Here is a 21,981-nt window from a genome sequence, read left to right on the forward strand (position 1 = left end):
CTGATATCCTTTAGCAATCCAAACGCATTCTGGTGTTTTAGTTATAATTCAGGTGCATTTTCATAGCCCCTGATGCTTAATATGATCAAAGACTCTTAAAGCCATTCCTCAAAGTGATTTAGTTAGTTATAACCACTTACTCATATCACCTGAGGCTGTTATGAAATATGAGCAGTTAGGTCTCCCATAGTGCTTTGGGTGACCTTGCTGCACTTCAGTGGAACAATATGCAGTGAAAGTCTGCAATCTTAAAAGTCTTTAAAGAACTCCGATAGTAGCTAACTGATAAAATTGATAGTCCTGAAGATAATACAGCAATTCATATTTTTACAGGACTTTAGAACCTGGTGGTAACAACAGGGAAAAAAAGTCAGTATTCCCATCAAATAGTCAAATAATTTTTCCCTCTCTTTGTTATACCATCCTCAAATAAAACCCAGTTACCTCATTTAACTTCTCTTACCAAGTGAAGAAATGTCCAATAAAAAGCTTCCCTCCCAAGAAAGAACAAATGTAAATAGATTACTGTTCATAAGAAACATGTAACAAAATAAAGAACACTATGCTATTATACTGGGGGGCTGGGTGAAACATCACTGAAAGTGGCAGGCGTAGCAACCATCATTCATTCAGGCTCAAAGTAAAGCAACTGAGCTCTTGTGAAATAGCCAGCTGAAACAGTCAGAGTCTCCACCCAGAACAGAAGCCACATGCAAGGCTGGAGTAGGAGTTGAGCCATTCGGCCTAAAGGGTTTCCCACAGATCTGATAAAGGTAGGGGCAGACGACTGGGTAGATTGTGCACAATATGCCAGTGGGAAGAGTGGGGGGAGAAATAAACACCCTAGAAAACCTAAAAGGCAGCAGAAAGCCAAGTATAGCCAGAGAAGGCCTTTTAACATGACCCCTCAGAAAAGCTAAAAAAAAAAAGAACTGTCTAGAAAGGGTCTTCGAACTGTGAGGAAAGAAACTGTCTCCTACTGTTTTATTCCTACTGTGCTCAGGGAAATAGGAGTTTATGGTAATAAAACAGGATGCAGAGAAATACTTGACTCCAACATTAATTTCTCCTCCGAACGTAAACAACTCACAGGACCTCAACATTTTGGCTAATCAATCTGATCAAAAGGCGGTAACAACAGAAGAGTATGAGGGGCCAGTTGGGACATAATTCAAATGCTAACAGTTCCAGTACTTTATAGCAAGTGATAGACAACTTACAGTATTTTGGTAGACTAGGACACTATCAGTACTTTAATAAGGATCATTTCTTTTACACACACACACAAAATTAGGAAATACTTGTGGAGCACCAGTGCAGTTACAGGGCACCTGAGCACTACAGAAAACAGGGAAATGACAACTTCCCAAAGACCTTAATATGAAGCAGCAAAATGGAAGTCTCTTCAGCCAATACACTACACCTTGTTGCCGAGAGGTATCATCTCTAGAAAAGAGTGGTTCGAGCTCAGTGTTCATTCAGTTCTTGCCTCATTAAATAATTTTTTTAAAAATTGGGGGGAGGAAAGAAAGAAAAAACAAGGACCTGATCCAAAGCTTACTAGAAGGTCAATATGTATCTTTCCATTGACTCCAATTAGCTTTGGCACAGGCCCAAATTAGTGCCAATTCTAGTGGACTTGTGATAAAATGACAACTAGATTTTGAAGTGAAATGACCAGAAGAAGCACACAGTTCAGACAGTCATCCCTTAGGGGAGGATTTATTAGAGGGGATACTTTAGACCAGTGGTTCCCAAACTTGTTCCACTGCTTGTGCAGGGAAAGCCCCGGTGGACCGGGCAGGTTTGTTTACCTGCCGCATCCACAGGTTTGGCCAATCACGGCTCCCAGTGGCCACGGTTCGCTGCTCCAGGCCAATGGGAGCAGCTGGAAGCAGCGTGGGCCGAGGGACGTACTGGTATCGAGCAGAGGATATTATTATAATAGACATTGCAGAATCTTGGTGGTCATCCAATGAAATTAATAAGCAGCAGATTTAAAACATACATAAGGAAGTTTTTCTTCACCCAATGCACAGTCAATCTCTGGAATTTGTTGCCAGGGATGTTGTGAAGGCCAAAAATGTAAATGGGTTTGTCAATAAATATAAAGGAAAGGGTAACCACCTTTCTGTATACAGTGCTATAAAATCCCTTCTGGCCAGAGGCAAAATCCTTTCACCTGAAAGGGTTAAGAAGCTAAGGTAACCCCATTGGCACCTGACCCAAAAGGCCAATGAGGGGCCAAGATTCTTTCAAATCTGGAAGGGGGGAACAAAGGGTTTGGGCTGTCTGTGTGACGCTTTTGCCGGGAACAGATCAGGAATGCAAGCCTTACAACTCCTGTAAAGTTAGTAAGTAATCTAGCTAGAAAATGCGTTCGATTTTCTTTTGTTTAATGGCTTGTAAAATAAGCTGTGCTGGAGGGAATGTGTATTCCTGTTTTGTGTCTTTTTGTAACTTAAGGTTTTGCCTAGAGGGATTCTCTATGTTTTGAACCTGATTACCCTGTAAGGTATTTACCATCCTGATTTTACAGAGGTGATTCTTTTACCTTTTCTTTAATTAAAATTCTTCTTTTAAGAACCTGATTGATTTTTCATTGTTCTTAAGATCCAAGGGTTTGGGTCTGTGTTCACCTATGCAAATTGGTGAGGATTATTATCAAGCCTTCCCCAGGAAAGGGGGTGAGGGCTTGTGGGGGATATTTTTGGGGAAGACGTCTCCAAGTGGGCTCTTTCCCTGTTCTTTGTTTAAAATGCTTGGTGGTGGCAGCATACTGTTCAAGGACAAGGCAAAGTCTGTACCTTGGGGAAGTTTTTAACCTAAGCTGGTAAGAATAAACTTAGGGGGTCTTTCAGGCAGGTCCCCACATCTGTACCCTAAAGTTCAGAGTGGGGAAGGAACCTTGACAGGGTTAAAAAAAGAATTAGATGAGTGTATGAAGGATAGGTCTATCAGTGGCTATTAGTCAAGATGATAAGGGACACAACCCCATGCTCTGGGTGACCGTAAGCCTTTGACTGTCAGATGCTGGAACTGGACAACAGGGAAAGGATCGCTTGATAGATGCTCTGTTCTGTTCATTCTCTCTGAAGCATCTGGTCCAGCCACTGTCAGAAGACAGGATATTGGGCTAGATGGACCATTGGTCTGACCCATGATGCCCATTATGATGTTCTTGATCTGAGACCTCAAATGCATTTCACATATGCTACAAAACAGCTCTCCAAAGTTGCTGCAAATCTAAACACAGAAACTACACATCTACATCCCATTACCACTCAGTCAAATCGTATTGTTCCATATATATCCCATACTGCAGTCTACATAAAAGTAAATTACATTAAAAGAAAGTTAAGGTTGCAAAGTCAAGCACTCGAAAAGTTAGGAAAGGCCTGTGCAACCTAATTCTACTCCCTACTGCAAATGCAGGATGATACAATCTTTAATTACAGAATTGGAGGGTGGTTGCTGTGGAGGGGAGATTGGGATGGAGGGGAGGTTGTGATGGAGGGGCGGTCGCCATGTAGGAGCGGTTATAGAATCATAGAAGATTAGGGTTGGAAGAGACCTCAGGAGGTCATCTAGTCCAACCCCCTGCTCAAAGCAGGACCAACCCCAACTAAATCATCCTAGCCAGGGCTTTGTCGAGCTGGGCCTTAAAATATCTAAGGATGGAGATTCCATAACCACCCTAGGTAACCCAATCTAGTGCTTCACCATCCTCCTAGTGAAATAGTTTTTCCTAATATCCAACCTAGACCTCCCCCACTACAACTTGAGACCGTTGTTCCTTGTTCTGTCATCTGCCACCACTGAGAACAGCCTAGCTCCATCCTCTTTGGAACCCCCCTTCAGGTAGTTGAAGGCTGCTATCAAATCCCCCCTCACTCTTCTCTTCTGCAGACTAAACAAGCCTAGTTCCCTCAGCCTCTCCTCGTAAGACATGTGCCCCAACCCCCTATTCATTTTCGTTGCCCTCCGCTGGACTCTCTCCAATTTGTCCACATCTTTTCTGTAGCGGGGGGCCCAAAACTGGACACAATACTCCAGATGTGGCCTCACCAGTGCCAAATAGAGGGGAATAATCACTTCCCTCGATCTGCTGGCAATGCTCCTACTAATGCAGCCCAATATGCCGTTAGCCTTCTTGGCAACAAGAGCACACTGTTGACTCATATCCAGCTTCTCGTCCACTGTAATCCCTAGGTCCTTTTCTGTAGAACTGCTGCTTAGCCAGTCGATCCCCAGCCTATAGCAGTGATTGGGATTCTTCATTTAAGTGCAGGACTCTGCACTTGTCCTTGTTTAATCTCCTCAGATTTCTTTTGGCTCAATCCTCCAATTTTTCTCGGTCACTCTGAACCCTATCCCTACCCTTCAGCGTATCTACCTCTCCCCCCAGCTTAGTGTCATCCGCGAACGTGCTGAGGGTGCAGTCCATCCCATTATCCAGATCATTAATTAAGATGTTGAACAAAACCGGCCCCGGAACCGACCCCTGGGGCACTCTGTTTGATATGAGCTGACAACTAGACATGGAGCCATTGATCACTACCCGTTCAGCCTGACGATCTAGCCAGCTTTCTATCCATCTTATAGTCCATTCATCCAATTCATACTTTTTTAATTTGCTGGCAAGACCTGTGGTAGACCAAATCAAAAGCTTTGCTAAAGTCAAGATATATCATGTCCACTGCTTTCCCCTCATCCACAGAGCCAGTTATCTCATCATAGAAGGCAATCGGCTTGGTCAGGCATAACTTGCCCTTTGTGAATCCATGTTGACTGTTCCTGATCACATAGTCCGGTATGTCTCACTCTCTCAGGGCTGGAGTTACAAAGCAGAGATCCCATGGGTCAACCTGGATTAGCCCTAAAACACATTCTGATCTGACAGATTAGAACTCTGTGACCTTCTAAAGCTATAGGCTGTACCTCATGTGTGTGTATAGGTTTGAATGCATTAACTTTGTAATAAGGCATTTCTTTTCCTAGTTAATAAATCCTAAAATAGTTTACTATAGAATTGGCTACAAGCACTATCTTTAATGAGAGATCTAAGGTACAAATTGACCTTGGGTAAGTGACTGGTCTCTTGGGACTGGAAGCAACCTGAATCTTTTGTGATCTTTGGCATATAGCAATGTTTCTCAACCTTTTTGATACCAGGGACGAGCTTGCTGCCTTCCTAACTGTGTCAGGAAGATCTCAGGGAACAGCACTGGTCCACAGACCAGTTGTTGAGAAACACTGTATAGCAATGGTGTATAGCAATCAACTGTCACTAAATTTAGTTTGCTGGGCTTGCAAGATAGACTGGAGTGCCCAAGGAGACCGTCTGTGATCCCACGGTAAGACTGTTATAGGGCTTTAGGAGATCGCATTTGTTACAAACTTAGTGAAATCTAATTACAGAGCATACAACCAGTTTGGAGTCTTTGCCCTCCTTTTTGACAGTCTGCCCTGAGGTTGGCACTCACTGTTGTGAACCACTTTGGACTGCATGACAGACACTTTTATAAAACAGTTATTTTCCAAGGTTATTTCTCTTTTAAAATACATGTAAGGAATTTTGCTGGGGCTTGAAAGCCATACTTTGGGTAAATTCGTTTTGTCATTTCTTAGAATGCTGTCTATTTGTATCTGCCAAAAGTCATTTTCTAAAAGGCATGTCAAATTAATATCAGTATGGTTCAGTGCAGAATGGATGACATGCACATAGTTATAGATTTTATTAGTAAACTGCAGAGTTCCTCTACCCGTAAACAGCAAAACACAGTCACATTATGGGATTTAATAAAGGTGACATTTGTCTGTGAATAATACACAGCTACATACTATATTTGTACATAAAGGCTTCTTCACACAGACATAGCTCTAGTTTTCTCAGATGCTCTTCTTTATCATACAAATACATACTAGTGTTTTACAATTTACCAGCCAATAGCAAGTAGCTATAAGTCACCTGAAACAGTGACATGGACCAGAATTCTTATGTGAATTAGAATCTGATCTTTGAAACAGCTCTTCAGCATAGGATTGCTGCAGAGCTCCCACTTAGCTATAACAGCCTAAAATCTCATATCAAATAAAAAATATAAGCTGATATTGAGTAATTGTAGTAAACTCATCCTACTTTTATATGGTGAGAACATTACTGTTAATATTGTGGTCTTAAATGAATCCACAGCTGAATAGAGCACTATTCAATCGTCTCCCCTTCCTGCCCCCATGGAGGACATGGAAAGCACCATTGAGCCCTGGCTAGAGCACCTTCCACTGAAAAATAAAGTTAGGGCTTCAGCAATTGCAGGACCTGAAATTTCTGTCTGCTGAAACAAAAACTCCCTGGCCTTGATTCTGGGTGCTGCTAGCACACATGGGTTGGAAAACCCACCAAGCCACAGGAAATCCACCCAGCATAAGGAGGACTGACTGGTGCCATAGACCATATGTTGACCCATTCATATCCTCCCAGAATTGAAGAAAGTGAAACAGAAAAGGATGTGGCCGGGGTGAGGTGGGCTTCAGTATTCTGGGCTCCAGGAGTGGGTTTTACCTATGTTGGGGGTTGAACCAATGCCAAGCTAGTCCCAGAATCAGGAAGTTGCAATGTGGTGTGTTGTCTCTTGACACAACAAAATAACATTTAGAAGCCACACAGGCATGGCAGAGCTCCAGAGAACAGCATCGACCAACATACCCTATATGACTAGGCCTAGTCATATAGGGTATGCCTACACTGCACACTAAGCCCAGGCTCTGACTCAGGTTTGATCCAAGCTTCCCTTCTGTCCACACACAAATCAGTTTGACTAGGGTCAGAAAGCACTCAGGACCCAGGTCCTAGAATCGTGCTAGAGGATGGGTCAGAGCCTGAGTCCTTCTGTGGCTTGGATCCAAGCCCTATAATTCTGCAGTGTGGATGCAGAGACTTGAGTCAGAAGCTGCAGACCTGAGTCAGAAGGCTTGTGCAGTGCAGTATGGACTTATTAGCATGGCAGTGAGAGCCAGGTCCAGCAGTTGTAAGCCCAGGTTTACAATTCTTTGTGGACACTCAAGCATAGGCTTGGAAACACCAAATCCACAATCCTGAGTCCCACAAACCTTGGTATACACTGTAGTGTAGATACACACTACTGCTCTGGCTGGTTTCTGAAACCAGACAAGGTGAGCACCACTTGACAGTTCACAAACTGTTTAACATGCTACTACCCAATTCCTATATACTACATGGTGCCAATCCCCTCCAAACTGAGTGTCATCGCACCAGAGAATCAGAGCCCTAGACTTCAAGGAGGATTTGGTGAGGCCCATACAATGCATTTCAAGGGAGGGGCAATAGCACACCTACAGGAGAGTTACTTCAAACAATTCTTTCATATTCTCGAAGGGAAACAGAACAAAATAGTAAATATATAACCTGGCATTATTGTTCTAAATGTGACATTTTGAAAAAGAATACCTGATTTACACAGCTCACAGAATGGGCCCATGTTTGGACTACGGTCTCCATGAAAATCTGCAATGTGAAAGGAGATTGCCTGGAGAAACTCCATGGCTGCATTACTGCCATCATCTTCCTCCCTCATCCCACCCATCCCAGTTTGGAACTGCAGCATACATGGCTTCTGTTTAGTCTCCTTTCGTATTCACTAGCTTTTAGTTCTGTACATAGGAATTTGTTGGACCAAAATAAGAGAAAACCAAAAATAGTGCACTTAAAGGATTTCAATACCTACAGGAAAGACTGCTCAGATTAAAATATAACATTGGTCCCTATTTGGGGAAGGTTGCGCTTAACAAGGAGTAACACTAGTACTTTGTTGTTGTGAGGCAAGGCTGGCCAAATCTCAACAGTTATGACATCTGTGATATTTTGACTGGCTTCATGCATATCTGAATAAATCAACATCTAAACTTAACACTGATCTGTTTTCCATCATTAACAGTAAGCAGAGTAAAATTAAAGCCTCCAGGAAAAAAGTATTTGTACATGATTCAAAATTTCCATGTTTTGCTTAATCACTGAGTAGCCAAGCATAATGTCAATGAACCTCAAACAAGTAATTTGAATATATGGCGTTAGAGGTCATTGAGAGATATTTCCAATTGTAAAGCTGAAGTCAACAGCATTACTCGCTAAGCATTGTGTAAAATAAAATTAAACAGTTACTACAGTAGCTGTGAAAAAAAAATAGTCTGTAAGAAACAGTCAAGTTTGGTTCTGTGCTATTTTCCACAAAGGGGCAGAAAAGTGACACGTTTTGTAAATCTTGCGACAAGCAAAATAAAGCAGTTTACCCAGTAAATATTGCCTTTAACAGAAATGGGAGGTTGAAGGTGGGGGAGAATGCATGCCACACAGAAGAAAGGCCAGGGCAAGGCAAGAGGGTAAATTCTGTTTCTTGTACCACTGATTACTGAGTTTACTCAGGGTCTACAGTGCTCACACTTGCAATGGGCAGAGCTGTTAGGAGAAAAGAGGAAGGCAAAAATAAAGGGTGGGTTTTTTTTAAAAGGAGTCATGACATTGGGAAATATGACCTAAAATCAGGGGTTCTGAACATTCCTCCAACTACATCAGGAGATAGTTTCTTAACGTAACAGCAGTCTCACAATTATGTTTGTCTCTTAATGGCAATGATTTTTTTTATGAGAAGTCTACACAGATTAGAATAGATTGACCTTTTATAAATCTAAATATAATCTAAACACAAAAGGAGCGAGGAGTAGGGAACAAATTTTCACTGAATATTCCTTTGAATTTGAAAGTGAATTTAAGTTCTGCCCTTTTCGTTAGATTTTCATGGTCATTTTCTGCAAACTAATGCAACTACTCAGGAAAAGCCAAGTTTTAGTTTCAAAATTGGCTAAAAATGAATGTCAAATTTGCAGATTCAGTTGTAATATTTGCAATTTGAAAATTGGAAAGCTCACTCCTTCAATCACAGGGGCAAATATTCTCTACCATTCCCCCTGACCCCCCAGGCTGCTTCCTCCAGTATCACTTAGCCACCATCTTATCAAGAATAGTGTTAGCTGGCAGAAGTTCAGTCTTGTCCAGGATTGGAAAAGCCAGATATAATTTGTCAACACCACACATATCTTAGCAAAATTTGACATGATTGGTATTCTCTGCTCAGCAGAGGCTTAAGACTGCATTAAGAAGAGCATTTGGGGGTTAGGATTCAAATATGTTGTAATTAGAGCTGCTTAGAGAAATTTGCACCACTCTTGCCTCAATCTCTCTGATCACCTCAGTTTCACTAACATAAGAAACCTATATATAAAAAAGTGTCATTAAACTGACATTCACGACTGTTCCTTTGCCACAGTTCGGAAGGAAGAGTGGAAAAAGACTCCCCAGGAAGTGGGTTTTATTATTATTATTATTTAAACTAGCACCATTTTTCTAATCAGGAAAACTTTTAAGGTCTAAACTTAGCTCATTAGAAAATAAATGGTTTGTATAAACCAGTGCTTCAAAATGACTACATTTCCCACATATAATTATGCCAGGTCAACTTCACTGAGGGTGCTGGCAAAATACCAGTTACTGGAATTCAGAAGAGAAAAACCTTGATATACCTAAGGCTAATATGTTTTCATATTTATTCAAAAAAGAAACATTAAAAAAAGAAAAAAATTAAGTTTCCTTTTAGAGCAGCAAATGACATAAGTCTGCCCAGACTAGTCAGATCATTCCTTTTTCCAACCTAATATATTAAATACTTACTGATGTAGTGGTTTGTACACACACATCTAAAAATATGTGCCACTACCCTTGCATCACAAACAATTTTTTTGTTAGAGTTGGATCTAATCCAGAACATCAACCCAACCCAGCCACCCGGACTCTGGGAAAGTTTAGATTCGGATCTGAATAGTAACTTTGTGACTTGGGTTTCTCTAATAATAGACTAAACCTGAAAACCAAATCCCCAGGGAAGTTCACTTTTGGATGAGGCTCTGGATTAAAATTTAATCATTTTGACCCATCATTACTTTTCATATCTCCTTCTTGCTGACACGGCCGGTTCTAGGATTTTTGCTACCCCAAGCAAAAAAAAATTTTGGCTGCCCCCTCTTTTTTTCGTGCCCCCCATGCCCCAACTCCACCCCTTCCAAACCCCTTCCCCAAATCCTGGGCCCCGCCTCTTCCCCGGGGCGTGCCGCAGTTCTCCTCCCCCCATTGCTTCCTGCGGCTCCACCCCCAACCCCTCGCCCTAGCTCACCTCCACTCCGCCTGCTCACCTGAACATGCTGCCACTCCGCTTCTCCCCCCTCCCTCTCAGGCGAGGGTGAGGCAGCACGTTCGGGGAGCAGGCAGAGTGGAGGGGAGCGAGGGTGAGGGGAGAGCTCAGGAAGTAACGGGGGGGTAGAAGAACCCTCCCCACCCCAGCTCACCTCTGCTTCACCCCTGCTGCCTCCCCTGAGCGTGCCGCCACTCGGCTTCTCCTCCCTCCCTCCCAGGCTTGCCGTGCGAAACAGCTGTTTGGCGCACGGCAAGCCTGGGAGGGAGGGAGGGAGCAGGGGAGAAGCGGAACAGCGGCGGCGAGCTCAGGGGAGCAGGCGGAGGTGGAGTGGAGGTGAACTGGGGCAGCGGGGGCACATTTCTAGAGGCGGCGTGGCCGGCGACGGAATGCCGCCCCTATAAATGTGCCACCCCAAGCACCTGCTTGTTTTGCTGGTGTGTAGAGCTGGCCCTGCTTGCTGAGGTCAAGCAGGATCTCATACATCAAAACAAATATTCAGCTAATTTGTGTGACATTGTAGCTCGTAACTCTCAGGCCCCAGACTTCTAGAGATCAACAAAATATCATAAGCTCAATGGAAAAAACAAAAGATGGTCAGGAGGAATAAGACTTCTTAGTAACCCTTGTGCCTGCCCTCAGCAATTTTTTAAGAGATCTTAGCTATTTCACATTGTGAGCTAGCCTATATGCTTGCAGAGAGAGATAAGAGGTGTTAAGATGCCCGTATATTCTTCCACATAGGGTACCTGCATTGCAGGTCACATCAAGGTGTGGGGAGAGCAGCTAGTATTGGGCTGCAACTGCACTGCCTGCAGAAGTTGTCAAGAAGTGGACAGGCAGAAGCAGGCAGTAAATGGAGCCTTGGTTCTGCCCTTTTCCCACATGCCAGGCAACTGATTGTGGGAGTAAGTTGCACCAAAGGGACGAACAGCTTAATTCCCCATAGAGCAGGGAACAAGTTAGGTCTGAGAAGTCTGTCCCTGGGTCAGTGCAGCCTCATACTGCCCCTTACTTGGGGCGGATCATAAGGTTCCAGTCTAGCCCTGTAAAGATCCAAGTAGCTAGTAAGCTAAGCCCAGTAAAGTAAAGGGAGCATCTGCTTGACCTTGAAGTTAGCACAAGGGTGACGACACAAACCTGAGATAAAGAAAACGTAAAGGTTCCCACTTTATCTCCTTTTTCTTTCACTACATCTCGAATCTGTTTATACATTTTATACTTACTAAAATGTACACTTGCATAAGGCAGGATCTGGCAGACCATTGAGCTGTGTTCCTACTAGAGAGAGTCTCATTAAGATAACTTCAAGGACTTACATTATTTGTTACAAAACTTTCTATTTGAACAGAGAAGTTGGCATCCATCCATGCTGTGCCTCTGAGAGAGACTAATTTTTGCAAGCATGTGACTTTTTTAAAGCTTAACATTTTAATCTTCTCTTATACTGTTTTGTTGCATTTTAAAAAAACCTAGCAAAGTATTCATGCCAATGTTTCTTCCAGCTCACATGTCACTTCTCATATCTGCAGCGTAACTGAAATATTCCACTTCCCTTCGCAGTACTTTCCCACCTAAAGCCATGCAAGGTGAGCTCCCAACACAGAATAAGAGCCAGTTCTTCGCTTATTCCAGTGGCAGTTCAGCCTGAGTAACAACTACAGAGTTTACACATATCCTCCCTGGTATATTTTGCTCTGCATCCGTGAAATCAGTTGTGGGGGAAGATGGCAGCATGTAAAGTCCACCAGCCAGACAGGGGATCAAATGAAGAGAGAGTTACAAGAGGTCACACTGAGTCCAAAAATCATTACAAAATTATCACCCATTATTAAACTGTCATTAAACAACAGAATTACCAGTTACCCTGTAAATACTCTTCTCTAACAAGTAGATGTGTTGTAGTTATATGTACTGTGTTGGAACTTGCACTCTGTGAATGAGGACTTACCATTTTAAGGGGGACATTGGGAAGAAGTATGCAGTCATTTAATTCACAAGTTAGGTTTTAAAGCCCACCTTGATGCCCCAGCAGAGCAGCACTATCAGGGCAGGGCAGCCACATTCCATTTGCTCTTGTCTACACTGGATATTTGTTGTGGGTTAATTTGTGTTATTTTACCTCTAAGAGCCTTGAATCCACACACATTTTTCTGGCAAATATCTGGCATTTTAACATGCACTGTTAAACACATTTTGAAAGCAGGATTGCTGAGATGCAGGATGAGTAGATGCATCCCCATCTCAAAACAAGTTCTTCTACGGGTATCTCACACTGCTTTGCTGACTACCTAGGTCATCAGACTGTTTCCTTATGTGCCTACTACTTCTTGAAGATCATACTGACCAGATATCACCTCCCTGTTTACATGCTGACACTCAGCCAGGTTCTCTCTTCTTTGATTCCAACCTGTGTGCAGTTCCCAGAACTGAAACAACTCCCAATCATTGATCAGTCATGCTTCAGCATGGTCTCCTACAAAGATCCTGGACTTCATTGTTCGAGTGACCAAAGAGATTGAAGTGTTCTCCAACTGGTTTTTGAATGTTATAATTCTTGATGTCTGATTTGTGTCCATTTATTCTTTTACGTAGAGACTGTCCGGTTTGGCCAATGTACATGGCAGAGGGGCATTGCTGGCACATGATGGCATATATCACATTGGTGGATGTGCAGGTGAACGAACCTCTGATAGTGTGGCTGATGTGATTAGGTCCTATGATGGTGTCCGCTGAATAGATATGTGGACACAGTTGGTAATGGGCTTTGTGGCAAGGATAGGTTCCTGGGTTAGTGGTTCTGTTGTTTGGTGTGTGGTTGCTGGTGAGTATTTGCTTCAGGTTGGGGGGCTGTCTGTAAGCAAGGACTGGCCTGTCTCCCAAGATCTGTGAGAGTGATGGGTCGTCCTTTAGGATAGGTTGTAGATCCTTGATGATGTGTTGGAGAGGTTTTAGTTGGGGGCTGAAGGTGATGGCTAGTGGCGTTCTGTTATTTTCTTTGTTGGGCCTGGGTACTCTTCTGGCTCTGTCAGTCTGATTCTTCACTTCAGCAGGTGGGTAGTGTAGTTTTAAGAATGCTTGATAGAGATCTTGTAGGTGTTTGTCTCTGTCTGAGGGGTTGGAGCAAATGCGGTTGTATCGTAGAGCTTGGCTGTAGACAATGGATCTTGTGGTGTGGTCTGGATGAAAGCTGGAGGCATGTAGGTAGGAATAGCGGTCAGTAGGTTTCCGGTATAGGGTGGTGTTTATGTGGCCATCTCTTATTAGCACCATAGTGTCCAGGAAGTGGATCTCTTGTGTGGACTGGTCCAGGCTGAGGTTGATGGAAATTGTTGAAATCATGGTGGAATTCCTCAAGGGCTTCTTTTCCATGGGTCCAGATGATGAAGATGTCATCCATGTAGCACAAGTAGAGTAGGGGCATTAGGGGACGACAGCTGAGGAAGCGTTGTTCTAAGTCAGCCATAAAAATTTTGGCATACTGTGGGGAATGAATCCTAAAGAACTATGTTTTGTTTTATGGCATCAGCAAGAATTCCCAGGGAATGAAAGTAAAGTTACAGGAATGGAAAGGGGGAAATTGTCTGTCTATAAACATAAGCCAGCTTCAGTCCTCTACCTTTTCAAGATTTTTATAACAAATCATATACCTGAGCGATGACTTGGGTGGAAGAAAAATGTCTGAATTAAAAAGAATTTTGTCTTGTAACTGGATGAATTTTTTGGCTTATGTGCATGTTGATAGAATAAGGTCACTTGGCCTCCCCACTCAGCTATACCCTACTCAGCTCCATTGGCAATAGCATATTAATAAGGATGTACATACGAAATGGCAGTGCTTTAAGAGAAGAGATGTAGAAATAAGCAAATTGTAAACTGAATGATGATTTTTGCACATCTGAGATGGTTAGATAGTTACTAATACAATAGTAAGAATATCTTGTTTAAAGAAAGATGGGAAGATACATATTTAGATCTAGGTCTTTGGTTTGGTCCCTAATTAGATGAAAATTGTCTCAGGTGTAGCCAAATGAATAGCGTTCCCCAGCTTAACTCGTCCGCACCCACAGGCTATAAAGATATGTAATTAAGTTCAGAAGTTCTATCATTGCTCTGTTTTCAATAATTCTTCTACAATGTGTGTTTATTTCTCTATGAACTTACTAAAGCAACGATGTGCATTCCTTATGACACTGAGGTAAGAAAACTCTAAATTGTGAATTCATTGTAACACTTTTGGTAACAATTCTATATTGATTCCATAACATTATAGCAATTTTAGAACCTTTAAAAAACACATTTAATGAATTCTGAATGCATTACTTATGTTTTTTAAATCACATTGTAAGTTTTATTCATTCCGCTGTGCTAAGAACAGGAGTGTTACAGTTATGCATCCGAAGAAGTGAGCTGTAGCTCACGAAAGCTTATGCTCAAATAAATTTGTTAGTCTCTAAGGTGCCACAAGTACTCCTTTTCTTTTTACAGTTATACACAGAATGTCAGTAAGATCATATGTGAGAGTGTGCAATATAGTTTAATACTAAAAGACACAGGTATATTTTTCATGCACCTGAGAAGTGTTATTGTTTTATTATAGTATAATAATTCTTTAAATTCTGTAGCACATAGGGCCACTTACTCAGCCACTGGCAAAGCTGGGAACAAAACCCAGGAATTCTGATTAACAGGCATGCCCTGGAATGCGTAATGGCTGTAACCAAACAAAAGTCATGTATGTTTTTAGGGGGTGGGGAAGGAATTGGGATTTCTGTCTTTGCTTTAATTTTTGTTCTCATTGAGAGAAATTAGATTGCTGGACTTCGCTTACTCTTCTCCAAGAGCTGGAGTATCGGGGTCGAATGGAGAGTGCTCTGCCATTGATTTAATGGGTCTTCATTAGACCCACTAAATCGATCCCTGCTTCATCGATTGCAGAAGCGTCCATCTCCCCATTGTGGAGACCAGTCCAAAGGGATGTCAAATGGGTAGGTTGTCTCACAGTAAGAGAAAAACTATGAAAATTCAGCAACTTTGCACTCAGGATTTCCTCAACACTGACTCATCACAGTGGATAGGCTGGGTTTCCTTCCTCTCTTCTCAATGGAATTAGTCAGGAGTCCTAAACCCACAGATCTCTGAAAACAGGAGAAGGCCCAGGAGCATCCTGTTTGATTTCATGCACATCCCTGTGGCTGCGATTTGCCTTCAACCCTCATGGCTGCATAGTCTCCCAACATGGATACGGCCTCTGAACTGTTCCTCAAGTGGACTCCCAGTTGTGCAGTGGCCCACATCTATCAATGTAATGCTAACTTGGTTAATATTATCTTGTGCTGGATGCCCTGGGAAACTGGAGGGAAGAACAGTACATAGAGTGTCAGTATCACTGTCCTTGTCCCCAGCCAACCATTCCCCCTTCTCCACACACAATCCTGATTCACATGCCCACATAGGGGTTTCCATGGGATTGGAGGATGGTGCTGTTGAGCCACAGATCCCATCCTTCCACTCCCCATAGGATAATGTTCTGATATCCTGTAACGTGTCCCTTCATAACCACTGTATAAATAATCCAAGAGCTCCATCATCACTGTTGTACTTCTATTGCAAGAGCTGTCAAGTGTGGAGTAGGAACAAAGCTCACGCTGGAGCTCTGTAGATAAAGAGGATTAGCTCTGTACTTTTATTGAATTCCAGAAGACCATACAGTTGTCCTCTGCTTCTGGAAGCCCAGGTAAGGGCGAGGTGTGGTCAGGTTGACCCAGCTGGAGTTTATGAGCACCAAAAGCTTTAAGTTATTATTGCTTTGGAATATCCAGTTATAATGCCCATTGCAGACCTTACACAATTCTCAGCTCATGCCAGACAACTGGCAAAACTCAGCACAAATGTACTGGGCTTATCATCAGAAAAACTTGATAAGTGAATCAGAAATCCAGCAGGTTTCAAAGGTCTTGTACAATGCCATTTGTCTTACCCAATGGAAGCATTAAGTGTTCCTCTGATACAGTGGAAGTTCGATTACACTAACAAACATCATAAAACGAGTGTTTGGAGATGTAGGAAACTTGGGAAAACCACTATGAATTAGTTTTCCTCCTGCATTCTTTAGTTTGTTAGGTTGAATGGATCAAAACAGACCAAGAGACAGAAACATACCAAGGACATTTTAACAGAGGAGTTAAGTGAGACTTTCTTGGAGTCAAAATTACAAAAATTATCTGAAGAAAATATCTCCAAAATAGAGTCCCTTTTCCCACCTCCAAAAGGCCGCAAAACCAAGAAAAAGCCCCAAGTTGTATGATAAATATGAAATTAAAGAATTAAAGTTAGCTGAAGTTTGGTTAAGGAAACATGTGTGTTGTAAAGAAGGAACCTGACTAGCAAGTAGAAAGAAGGCCTTGAAAATAAGTTATAAGGCAGGAAGGAATGAAATATGGAGGATGCCTGGTTCAAAGAATCACTAATGAAATAAGGGAAAGTTTCTAAAAAGGCAGCCTCTGACTGGTAGGGGTGATTACAGATGGTTTTAAATAAGATAAATAATCTGTTTTACAATGAGCCAACATAGCCCTTTCCAACTCACCAGGGTTAACATACCAGTGTTAAAGCCTGTGTGAACCCAGGTGCAATGGGGAAAAAACTGATGGGCAGTCAGAAGGCAGAGAGGAAAGAACCTGGGAATGAAGAAGGCTGCAAATCTTACCTGGATTCATACTGGAAATAAGGGTGAACCCATTTGTAGGTACCTTGATCAAATAGTTAAATATTTTGTTACTGTTTGGATGTTGTAAATTGCTTATTATTTAGGCATGTTTAGAGAAATTGTGTAAATACCATTTGGCCTTCAGATTAAAAAAAGGAATTTATGGTTAAATTAGTGTTTGGTGGTTTCCCATATTAATCATTTCAAATATTAATAAATACATCCAAACCAAGTGCTTCACACTTCAGTTAATCTTCTCCCGAGCCTGTTCCCTAGTCTCTTACACCCAGCATTCTCTACTACTTTACCCAAAAGACAAGCTACTGTCCTGCTTCATAATGCCCTTCTCCCCCCACAGCTATGCCACTCAACTCCCTCTCTCACACAAGATCGTTTTACCCTAAATTACATATCTGCAATTCTGCTCTTTCACACTCACTATTTCCTACCCCCAGAAGGCGAAAGTTGTGCCATTAGGCTTGCAGCTCTCCAACTTCGCACCCCAAATATTCCTCCTTTAAGATGATCTCCCACTCATGTACCTTTATTCATTATACACTGAAATTTTGGGCTGATGTCAGTGCTGTTTCCTTCCTCAGCTCCATATTGGCTCCTGATGTCTTGGTTATTGTCCCTGAGACCTGAAAATATACTCACTAGATAGTATACGTGTACCAATGGCCAGGGGCGGCTTTACCAATTTTGCTGCCCCAAGCAGTCGCCACCAAATTGCCGCCCCCGGAACAGCAGCGGAGCTGCTGCCGAGCTGCCGCCAAACTGCCACCGTGGGACACGGCCTGCCGCCCCATTCTGAATGCCGCCCCAAGAACCTGCTTAGAAAGCTGGTGCCTGGAGCCGGCCCTGCCAATCGCATAAAAGGGACAGAACAGCTGACAACTGCAGAATTTATGAGACTGGTTTTCCTTTTTCTGCTCCAGCACCCATGGGCTAATCAGCCCAATGATCAGCATGAATTTCAATGAAGTACCAGTACATCATTCCAGAACACATCTTTGACTATTAATGAAAAATAGTTTATTTGCAAAAATAAATTTGTCACCCCATTCATGGCCTCAATCTCTAGCTAAGCTCCTGCCAAGATAAGAAAAAACAGAAGCTTATTCAAAATGACTTCTGATACAAGAACAGAATCAAAATGTCTGATCTATACCTACTAAGTCTCTTGCATCTACTAAATGTTATCATTAAGAGGCTGGGCCAAACTTGAAAAATTCCACTATTTCAACAAGCATTGTTTCTCTCTTGGCAGTTTTCTGAAACAAGTTTGATTTTGTTGTCTAATTTTATAGTAGTACAAAAGGACGCAACATATTTAAAAATTAGCAATGAGATCTGAAAATGAGTTCACTGGCCACCATATTTTTAAAATATGAGTAGGTCAAAAGTCACTGTCTATACAGCATATACAGAATAGACTGTTTGCAATGAAAAAAGGAATAAAAAACAAATAAAGCAGTTCTTAACAAGTCTCTGCATTCTGTTCTTTACTGCTTCATTTTTACTCTACACATTTTATAAGACTAACATCTAGCATTGGTCAGACTGTTTGTTACAAACAAACAATGTGTTCCTTCTATTCTGTTTAATTTTTTATGGCAATGAGGCCACTACATTCAAGTGCATTAAGTGATGCTATATGTTTGGGAAGATCATGTGCATCTTGCATATGGAATGAAAAATGGGAATGTTTGAGTTGGTTCTTCGATCCTGAAGGATTTTGTTCCACAGTCAAATTATTGGATTTAGTCTTTGTAAATTGTCTACAGAGAGATCATGGTTTTTATGATTTTTTAAATTATTTTGCAATTGTTTGAATACCTTTTACAAACATCTGCACCTATGTTCTGGGGTCTCCTCCCCTCTGCCCCCAACTGAAATGCTCTCTCAAGTATTCAACATCTGGAGTTTGCCATTTGAAGCTGTCATGTGACATGGTTTTTGTTTCCTGTTTGAATGACCTAACCTTACCAATAGGAGGAGTGCCTAAAGAAATGATTGGGGCACTCTCAGGCCATGTCTACTACTGGCTAAATCGGCACAGCTGCGATCAATGCAGCAGTGTCAATTTAGCAGATCTGGTGAAGACACACTAAGTCGATGGGAGAGTGCTCTCCTGTCAATGTCTGTACTCCACCTCCACGAGAGGTGGAAGCTATGTCAAAGGGAGAGCGTCTCCTGTTGACATACAGCAGTGTCCACACTGAGCTAAGTCAACCTAAGTTTTGTCGACTTCAGTTACATAACTGAACTAGGGTAACTTAGATCAACTTACAGCATTAGTGTAGACCAGCCCCTAGACATGCACATTACAGACTCTAAAGGAAACTTTCTGCCAGGTGGAGGTGGCAGCAACAAGGGCTGGGTTCAATATCTAAGGGTACATCTCAACAATACAAAACAGAACTGGCTTGAGCCCCGCACCCAGTGATCTGGGAGAATTAACCACTAACCCAGGCATCTCTAAGAGGCAATACTTCCCCTCTCGTAAGCACTGAGTCTGTGTATAGCAAAGACGATGCAGGAAAAGGACCCCAGCATTAATTCATGAAAACACCACAATCATGATTTGAAAGCCTGTGACTGTGAGGTAACACTCACCCTGAAGTACGTTGGGCGGTATCTTTTGCCTCAGTTTCTCACCTTGTGGTGTCAAAGTCCAACAAACAAATATTCCTTTAATGTGCTCCTCCTCTCTCCCTCCACTACACCCACTTACAGTCGCTGTCCTTGGTCAGCTAAGACCCAGAGTTCAGAGGTGTGCTCACATGAGTGCATGTGAACGGGGAGTGCAGGAGGGGAAAGTATCGAGCAACACCTCAGCTGCTGGAGTAGCCTCTGCAACTGGCTCACCGTTACTACTGTTCATTTTGCCTTCACTGTCAGCTGCTGCTGCCACTCACTCTGCCACAGTGCCATTGTTCACTCTGCCACCACAGGCCACTGCCACCACTGCTCTGCTGACGCTCTTTGCCACCGCTGGCTGCTGTGTTCTGAGGTTCCACCACTTACCCCAGCTCTCAGTGATTGCAGCAGGTAGGGGGGAACCTCACTCCTAGTGCAGGCTCCTTCACTGCAATATTGTCGCACCCCATGTCTAAGGCTCAGCACCTGGTTACCAGTGATTTCAGCTCTAGTGATCACTGAGCAAAACAAGGATTCTCTATTGAGTTTAATCAGCTTGGTCTTTCAACAGTGGAGAAAAGAGGGTCAAATTGTGCCTAAGACTTAGGCAGAGCCCACACCACCAGGTAGGAACACCTGTCCCCACCCTCTCTCTCTCCTTCACTGGAATTTGACATCCTTTCCCCCTGCTTAGTAACTGAGATTCAGTTTAGGGTGATCCCCCTCAGTCAAAGCAGGCTAAGTACAGTTCTGCTGCCCTTTACTCATACAGTCATGGTAACATTTCATTGTCCCTGCACTCAATATAAATTGGTTTGTAACCCAGCACCAGCCAAAATTGAACACTTTGGCAAAGCAGCTCCACTTGTTGAATACCTAAGCAAAATAGGTGTGTTTATGCAATTACAGTCTGTTCCTGAAGTCTTTCCCACCCCCCACCCCCCCGCCCCACCCCAGCTCATCACTAGACAGCACGGGAGAGCTCATTCAGATCTTGCTTATACATTAATACTCATGTGTGGCAGAGCTCCTTCTCCACCACAGCGGGTTCTGCACCTCCTCTTAGCGGCACGCTGGGGGATTCCTCTCTCCCTGGGAATTTCCCCACACCCCTGGATTTATTGCCCTCACATTGTCTGGGCAGCGGTTCCTCCCAGCCTCCCTGACAGGGGAGGGGAAGGGGAGCCTCTTAGTCTCTGGTAACTCCTCCGGGTGTAGTGGCGGCAGTCCAGGCATCCAGTTCAGTCTCTGCCCTCTGGCGGGGTCTCTTCTCCCCAAGCCTCTGGGGCCTGGAAGGGCTGTATGCCCTATTGGGCAGGATTTCCCCTGCGCTTCACCTCTGTACCTGTGAGGTCTGTCTCCAGCGTTTGTCAGTGTCTGTGCTGTCTGGCTGTCCAGTAGCACGCCTGCTCCCCACAGCTCCTATTGCGCACACCTATCTGACTGGAGGGGAGACTTTCAACAGGTTCTGGCAGGCCCTTGATTGGGCCCACGTGTCCTAATTAACCTGGAGTAACCTGCTTAACCTGGGGCTAATATACCTGCCTGGGTGCATGTGCAGCCCGGTGAGTAATTTTTGTTTTTACCGCTGTCTTATGCCAGACTGTGTTACCATGAGCTTCCCCCTGAACCCGTTCCTGAATGGGCTGATGGGGAAGCCAGTGATGGTGAAGCTGAAGTGGGGGATGGAGTACAAGGGCTACCTGGTGTCTGTCAACTGCTACATGAACATGCAGCTTGCAAACACAGAAGAATACATAGATGGTGCATTTTCAGGAAGAATTGGTGAAGTTTTGATAAGATGTAACAATATCCTGTACATCAAAGGAGTAGAAGAAGAAGATGGAGAAATAAGAGAATAAGTTTGTCTATTTCTGGAAAATAAAGATCAGTTTTTCACAAAAAATAAATTTAAAAAAATCACTCTCCTAAAGCTGTCTGGCCTGAACCCGCCACACAGGAAACAATGCAATTTGGTGATACTTCTAGGATCACATGGCCTTCCTCTCCTGTCAGAAAGGTACTTCAGGAAATAATAAGCATAGAGTCTAAATATCATAAACCTCTACTACAGTATGTTGAATTAATGCAGTATTATACATCAAATTCCAGACCCAGAATAATAATATGACTCCTTCTCCGTGTCACTGTTCTTACATTTATTACTTAATAATGAAAGACCTCTGTCGGTCAAATTCCTTATTAGCATAATTATGTGGCCTTCAATTTCAGCCATCAGAAAATTTTGACCAATATTAAAATATTTCTTACTACTACATAAGAATAGCCATAGTGGGTCAGACCAATGGTCCATCTATCCCAGTATCCTGCCTTCCGACCGTGGAAAATGCCAGACGCTTCAGAGGG

At 42.9% G+C, this 21,981-nt stretch overlaps 1 protein-coding gene across 1 annotated transcript in view; it reads left to right on the forward strand.

Moving 5' to 3' along the window:
- Positions 1 to 21,476, forward strand: part of LOC102942491 — a 42,143-nt gene extending 20,667 nt beyond the window's left edge. The window contains exon 3 of the mRNA XM_027833750.3: positions 21,128 to 21,476. Coding sequence (XP_027689551.3) covers positions 21,128 to 21,476 — 349 coding nt within the window. The remainder of the gene's footprint in view (positions 1 to 21,127) is intronic.
- Positions 21,477 to 21,981: the final 505 nt, after the last annotated feature.

Source organism: Chelonia mydas, chromosome 7, assembly GCF_015237465.2.
Source record: "Chelonia mydas isolate rCheMyd1 chromosome 7, rCheMyd1.pri.v2, whole genome shotgun sequence".
Taxonomy (NCBI): domain Eukaryota; kingdom Metazoa; phylum Chordata; order Testudines; family Cheloniidae; genus Chelonia; species Chelonia mydas.